The sequence below is a fragment of the Phacochoerus africanus genome, chromosome 1 (assembly GCF_016906955.1).
Source record: "Phacochoerus africanus isolate WHEZ1 chromosome 1, ROS_Pafr_v1, whole genome shotgun sequence".
NCBI classification, from domain to species: Eukaryota; Metazoa; Chordata; class Mammalia; order Artiodactyla; family Suidae; genus Phacochoerus; species Phacochoerus africanus.
The window spans coordinates 114,674,309-114,681,041 of NC_062544.1; the positions used below are offsets into that span (position 1 = coordinate 114,674,309).

General features: G+C 54.6%; 1 protein-coding gene across 2 annotated transcripts; it reads left to right on the plus strand.

Moving 5' to 3' along the window:
* Positions 1–260: 260 nt before the first annotated feature.
* PPM1M (protein phosphatase, Mg2+/Mn2+ dependent 1M) lies at positions 261–5,303 on the plus strand. 2 transcript variants are annotated; one of them, XM_047776105.1, is made up of 10 exons: positions 266–587; positions 1,573–1,696; positions 1,851–2,105; positions 2,732–2,844; positions 3,208–3,292; positions 3,386–3,504; positions 3,668–3,731; positions 3,944–4,051; positions 4,161–4,309; positions 4,427–5,303. In XM_047776105.1, the coding sequence occupies exons 1-10, from the start codon at positions 358–360 to the stop codon at positions 4,569–4,571; spliced, it is 1,392 nt and encodes a 463-aa protein (XP_047632061.1). In that variant the 5' UTR covers positions 266–357; the 3' UTR covers positions 4,572–5,303. The 2 variants fall into 2 exon arrangements, with proteins under 2 accessions (XP_047632052.1, XP_047632061.1); XM_047776096.1 differs by having other exon boundaries at positions 261–587; positions 4,161–5,303.
* The last annotated feature ends 1,430 nt before the right edge of the window (positions 5,304–6,733 follow it).

Here is a 6,733-nt window from a genome sequence, read left to right on the forward strand (position 1 = left end):
CCAGCCTCACTGGGCAGGGAGGAGGAATTTTTTCCTCTCGAAGTCTCCTGCCGTGAACGTCAGTCTCCTCCAGTTCCTGTGTGACCCGGGGCCAGCGACTTCGCCTTTCTAGGCCTCAATGTTCTTGCCTGTAAAACGGGGTTTTCCACAGCGTTGGCCTGTTAGGTGGCCTGGGGAGCCGGATGGCACCAGGGTGCGTTCGGACTCTATGGGGGCGGGAGATTGGGGTTTGGGGGCGTCGCCGCCCAGCTGGCCCCGCCCCGCCCCGCTTCCTCCTCCCGAGGCGAGAGGGCGGATGCTAACTCCCCAGCCTCCCCGCCCGGCGCCCCTCAGGCAGCCAGCCCCGGCCGCCTCACCATGTCCGCCGACTGGTTCCGGCGCCGCTTCCTGCCTGGGGGTCCCCTCACTGCGCCGCGACCGCCTCGACCTCGCGCCAGCCCCGTGCCCTACCGGCGGCCCCGCTTCCTGCGCGGCTCGGGCTCCAGCACCAGCACCGCCGATGCCTCGCGCCGCCCGGACGCCCGGCCCCGGCCGGTGCGTAGCCCCGTGCGGGGCCGCGCGCTGCCCTGGAACGCAGGCTACGCTGAGTGAGTGCCTAGCCCCAGGCGGTCCCCGCCGGACACTCCCGCTCCTCTTATTCTGAGGCCCCGACCCCCTCACCTCTGTGATCCCGCCTGGGGTCCCGCGCTGTCAGATAAAACAGACCAAACCGAGGGAGGGGCCCTCGCCCCCTCAACCTGTGGTTAACTACCTCTGGTCCCCTTTCCGGACTTTTGACAACCTCCCATATCGACCAGAGGTCGAGAAGTACCTGAACCCCTGGGGCTTCCAAAAGAGGTAGGGACATTTGTTTGGGTTTTTTTTGTTTTGTTTTTTGTTCGTTTGGGGTTTTTTTTTTGTTTTTTGTTTTTGTTTTTGTTTTTGTTTTTTGCTTTTTAGGGCCGCACCCGCAGCATATGGAGGTTCCTAGGCTAGGGGTCCAATTGGAGATACAGCTGCCGGTATACACCACAGCCACAGCAGCGCCAGATCCAAGCCGCGTCTGCGACCTACACCACAGCTCACAGCGAGGCCAGATCCTTAACCCACTGAGCGAGGCCAGGGATTGAACCTGAAACCCCATGGTTCCTAATCAAATTCGTTTCCGCTGTGCCACGACGGGAACTCCCAAGAGAGGTAGGGACATTGGATAGAGTTCCAGGGTTCTGGGCTTTAGAGATTCCCTCCCCTCCCTACAACCTCAGCAAGGATTATGGCCTGTGCTGCATGGGACTGGGATTCTGGCTGCGATGGGGCAGAGGATAGGCAAAGAAGCTGCATATCTCCCCATGCAGCCTGGCTCTTACCTCCCTGCCCAGTGAGCAGGTAGGCTCCAGGGTGGCCTAGCCTCTGGAGTTTTTGCCTCTCTAAACAGCAAACTTCCAGCATTTGCTTCTCCAGGTGTGTGTCAGGGACAGCATGGGGGCCGTTGCCCCAGAAGGAGGGCTCCTCTCTGTGTTCCAGTTCTGTTCTCTATGCCCATGGGGGCATAGGTGTGTCCCTAAAGGGTCACTGATCACTTCCTGGCCTCAGGATCATCAATGCAGAGAAATCTGAGTTCAATGAGGATCAGGCAGCTTGTGGGAAGCTATGCATCCGGAGATGTGGGTTTGGGGTTGAAGAGGACCAAGAATGGCTGACCTTGTGTCCAGAGGAGGTGAGTGCAACTGGGCCTGAGCCCCTCTTACAGGCTGGGACTAAAATTTGGGGCCAGGACTGCAGGCAGAGGTTCTTGTCTTGGTGCTTAACCTTGGGCCATGAGACAACTGGGGAAACCAGGCAGAGCCTGACTCCAAGCCCTTCCTGTACAGGTCCTGACAGGTCATTATTGGGCACTGTTTGATGGGCATGGCGGTCCAGCTGCAGCTATCCTGGCTGCCAACACCCTGCACTCCTGCCTGCGCCGGCAGCTAGAGGCTGTGGTAGACGGCATGATGGCCACTCAGCCCCCCATGCATCTCAGTGGGCGCTGCATCTGCCCCAGTGACCCCCAGTTTGTGGAGGAAAAGGGCATTAGGACAGAAGACCTGGTGATTGGGGCTCTGGAGAGTGCCTTCCAGGAGTGTGTAAGTATGGCATTTGCCTGGGGAAGGAGGGAAGATTTTACCCCCAAGGACCCGAGGAACTCTGGGTTGTGGGGCATCTCTTTGCACAATGATTATCACCTTGGATCTTTGGACTGGAAGGCTAATATTGGGTTGATTGGGGAGTTCCACTGTGGATAAGTGGGGTTGGTGCTGTGCCAGGACTCGGTTTGATCCCTGGCCTAGCACAGTGGATTAAGGACCTGGCGTTGCCACAGCTCAGATCTGATCCCTGGTCTGGGAACCCCATATGCTGTGGGGTGGCCAAGAAAAAGAAAAAAGGATTGGGTTGGTTGGTTTGCTACTGAATGGCCATCATTGTCATCATGTCTCCTGTTTACCTATTGCCTACTATGTGCTATGCTTTTACCTGCATCATCTTGTTGCATACCCTGTTGGTTTCCCTTCCTCACTGTTTTGATAGGACTTCCTTTCCTCCCAAGAGATATGTCTAGATCTCCTAACCACAGGGATCTTGGAGTCACAGCTAGACTTTGGGCTGGGACTGCCAGGCTTGCTGGTGTGGAAGCGAACTGTAGGGTGGGGGTTGGGGACAGTGATATAATGGCAGTACAAGCAGTGGCTAAAGCAGCCTTGGTTTGCCCCAGGATGAGGTGATCGGGCGGGAGCTGGAGGCCTCAGGCCAGGTGGGCGGCTGCACTGCCTTGGTGGCTGTGTCCCTGCAGGGAAAGCTGTATGTGGCCAATGCTGGGGATAGCAGGTGAGTGATCCCTGGAGGGTAGGCAGGGTGGGGCAGGCAGGCATCAGAAGCAGTGAGGACAGTGAATGGAGGCAAGAAAATGGAGAGACAGAAATGGGAAAGATTGGCTGAGTCATATACCTGGCATGTATCGAGTGTGAAAGTGGACAGCAGATGTCACGGAGGGCAGGGACCTCAGATGCCAGGCCAAAGGGCTGAGCCTTTACCTTGCAGGCCTTAGGTGGTCATGGGAGGCTGAACAAGGGATTGACATGGGCAGAGCTGGCCACTGGCATTTGGGAGAGGGGCCAGCAGGAGGGAGGCCATGGTTGAGGATGGAGGCTGACCCACAGACCTCTCCCTCTCCTCCAAAACCGCATCCAGGGCCATCTTGGTGCGGAGGGATGAGGTACGGCCCCTGAGCTCTGAGTTCACCCCAGAGACCGAGCGGCAGCGGATCCAGCAGCTGGTAGGTGCCCTTGGCTGAGGGAGGCTGTGGAGCCCCAGTTCCTGGGTCCAGGGCCACCAGGAGCCTGATCTGAGCATGATCTCCCTATTCCAGGCCTTTGTCTACCCTGAGCTTTTGGCTGGTGAGTTCACCCGACTGGAGTTCCCTCGGCGACTGAAAGGGGATGACTTGGGGCAGAAGGTTTTGTTCAGGGATCACCACATGAGTGGCTGGTGAGTGAGGTGGGGTTGGGAGACACCACTGGGAGAGCCCTGGGGTCCAGGCCCAGTTGTGTGGCCTGGAGCAGTCCCCTTCCACCTGGGCAGGGTTGGCCCTGTGTTGGGGTGATGAAGTGGGAAGCAGAGTCTGGGTTGATGCTGGGTCTGCTCCTGGTAGGAGCTACAAGTGCGTGGAGAAGTCGGATCTCAAGTACCCATTGATCCATGGACAGGGTAGGCAGGTCAGTGAATAGCCCTTCCAACCCTCTTAAAATTGTTCCCTGTAGAAGTGAAAGCTCCTTTGTCCCTTGTTGGGGGCTGTGGCTGGGGTCCTGACTCTGCTCCAAGGTCATAGGATGTTTCTCCCTTAGCCCAAGCGCCCATGGACTGCAGATCACCTCTTGTACATTTGCTAGGGCTGTTTGCTGTCATCTCACACCTCCCTTGTCTCCAGGCTCGGTTGCTGGGAACACTGGCTGTCTCCAGGGCCCTAGGAGACCATCAGCTCAGAGTCCTGGACACAAACATTCAGCTCAAGCCCTTCTTGCTCTCTGTCCCACAGGTGAGGGGACAACAGTCTACACCAGTTTCTATCTGCCCAGAAAGGCAGACAGTGAGGTTGACGGGAGCTGGGAAGGGAGCGATGAGGAAACCTCAGGCTTAACTTGCAGGTGACTGTGCTGGATGTGGACCAGCTGGAGCCACAAGAGGAGGACGTGGTTGTCATGGCAACTGATGGGCTCTGGGATGTCCTGTCCAATGAGCAGGTGGCATGGCTGGTGCGGAGCTTCCTCCCTGGCAACCGAGAGGACCCACACAGGTACTATAGCTGCTGGGGATCAGCCAAGGGCCTGGGATGGTGCCAGCAGCAACATCAGCAGCAGGGCTGGCCCTCCCTCTCTGGCCCCAAAGTACATCTATGGGATGGTCCCCCCAGGTTCTCGGAGCTGGCTCAAATGCTGATACACAGCACGCAGGGGAAGGATGACAGTCCTACACAGGAAGGGCAGGTGTCCTATGACGACGTTTCTGTGTTCGTGATTCCCTTGCACAACCAGGACCAAAGGCGTGGTAGCCACTGAGGATTCAGACACTGTATCCCAGATAACTTAAGGGCCAGATGCAGCGTGTGCATCCCTCCTCCATGGTCAAAAGCAAGTCTGCCTGCTCTGCCCCTAGATACAGCCCCAACCCCAACCTATTTCAAGGGAAACATTTCTATCAGGCAGTCAGAACTGGAGGAACATGGAGAGTCTGGCTCCCCAGGTCCCCCGCTGTGGCAGGCAAGGAATGAGTACAGTGATTATGTCTGGCAAAAATTTACAACTTAGGAAACCAATGTGAGGCTCCTCAGACAGGATCCTTAACAGCCCAATATATCATTCCCAGATGAGGAGTTAGATGACGGGCGTAGGCCAAGAATGCCAGGAAGGGCAGCCTGCCTGTGTTTGGATCCAGGTCTCTAAGCCATGAATGTTAGGTTATCTACTACAAAACCCCCAAAGCCAGTGGCAGCTGCCTCATATCTTCTAAACAGCCATGTTGAAGCAGGCCCTGGGGAAGAGACCAGCTCAGATCCCTACCCTCATGCCCTCTGGTCTAGAGAGGTACAGGGCTGGAGGGTAGCTGGGGGAGAACAAAGAAACAAGGGGGCCCTCGGTTGGCAGAGCGATGAATCTCCTCTGATTATTGCTCCTGCCTCTAACCTAGTTTCCTGATTTCTCCACTCTGGCCCCAGCCCTGCCCTACACTGATGCCAACAATGCCATTTTGTTGTTCCCCATCACCTCCCTATTAAATGTTTGTGTGAAGAACCTTTGTGATTCGTGAATTACTGTACAGTTTAGCTTTACAGTACACCTTTTGCTTTCTGCTATTCCCTTTCAAAAAAATCAGTCTTGGAGTTCCCGTTGTGGCTCAGTGGTTCATGAATCCGACTAGGAATTCATGAGGATTTGGGTTTGATCCCTGGCCTTGCTCAGTGGGTTAAGGATCTAGTGTTGCTGCGAGCTGTGGTGTAGGTTGCAGATGCGGCTCAGATCCTGCATTGCTGTTGCTCTGGTGTAGGCTGGTTCCAGCTCAGATTAGACCCCCAGCCTGGGAACCTCCATATGCCGAGGGTGCAGTCCTAGAAAAGACCAAAAAAAAAAAAAGAAAAGAAAAAGAAATCTGTATCCTGGTTTAAAAAAAAAAAAAAAAAATTCAGTCTTAGCCCTCAGCCTTAGCTCCATCTTACCTGTTTGCCTATATTCAGTACTCTGTTCTCTCTGGCCTCCCTGGTTCCCAACTTGGGGTGAGGCCCAAAGAACTGTTGCCCAGAGAACAGAAAAGCAGTCTCCACTCCATCTGCGAGCTCCAGACTTGAGGTATGAGAAGTGATACCTTTGCTTTTTTAATGTAAATTAACCTTAACAAATGGTAAATTTATAGTAAAGCTAGACTTACTGATTGGAGACAAGTGCCTTGGGGCTCCAGGGCTTGCTCCAGTAGCTCGGTTCTTGATCTTACCCACAAGCCTGTTTTTTATCATCTAGCACTTGCCAAAGCACAAATGCTCAGGAAGTATTTGTTGAATTTCATGACCTCAGCCTTACCTAACTCTTGCTTAATCTACTCCTTCTTTAGTTTACACTTGAGATTAATTCTTGCTAGGTAACTCCCAGCCCTAGACTGCAACTAGAAAGGATGAGGGCCAGTAAGGCCTCAGAACTGATGGTTAAACTTGTGTACTTAACACACTGGGGAGGCTCTCTCAGGCCTCCTTTCCTGCATGTTCTCTGGGGAAGAGACAGGAAAAACTATGAAATTACTCATTTTTCATAGTCATATTCCAGAGCCCAGCACTTTTGGGCCTACATCTGTCCCTACCTGAGTATGGACAAATGTGGTTGGTCCCCAGAGCTTTGGGCTGCTTCTCCAGACCTCATCTAGTTAGGCACTGGCAAGCACAGAAGCATGCCCCTACCAACCTGTAGTTTTACTTCCTCCTTGCTCAGCAGTTCCCATCCCCCAACCCCTAGTAAAGCATGCAGTGCCCTGTGCCTGCCAATCAATCACCCACATCAACTACTAAGCCAGTTAGCCCATACAGTCTTCTGATTCAGCCTACTCTTGCTCCTCACACCATAAGGCTGAAGCCCAGGGAGTGGGCAACAACGAATGGGTCTCTCAACTGCAAACAAGCCAAACCTACAGGACTGACCACTGCAGGGTCTGACGCACTGACCTATATGTTCATGTCTCT

Coding starts and splice junctions, on each gene's coding strand:
- PPM1M (XM_047776096.1), top strand. CDS start 358: ATGTCCGCCGACTGGTTCCGGCGCCGCTTCCTGCCTGGGGGTCCCCTC. Junction 3,293..3,385: donor GGCAGCGGATCCAGCAGCTG/GTAGGTGCCCTT, acceptor TCCCTATTCCAG/GCCTTTGTCTACCCTGAGCT. Junction 3,505..3,667: donor GATCACCACATGAGTGGCTG/GTGAGTGAGGTG, acceptor TGCTCCTGGTAG/GAGCTACAAGTGCGTGGAGA.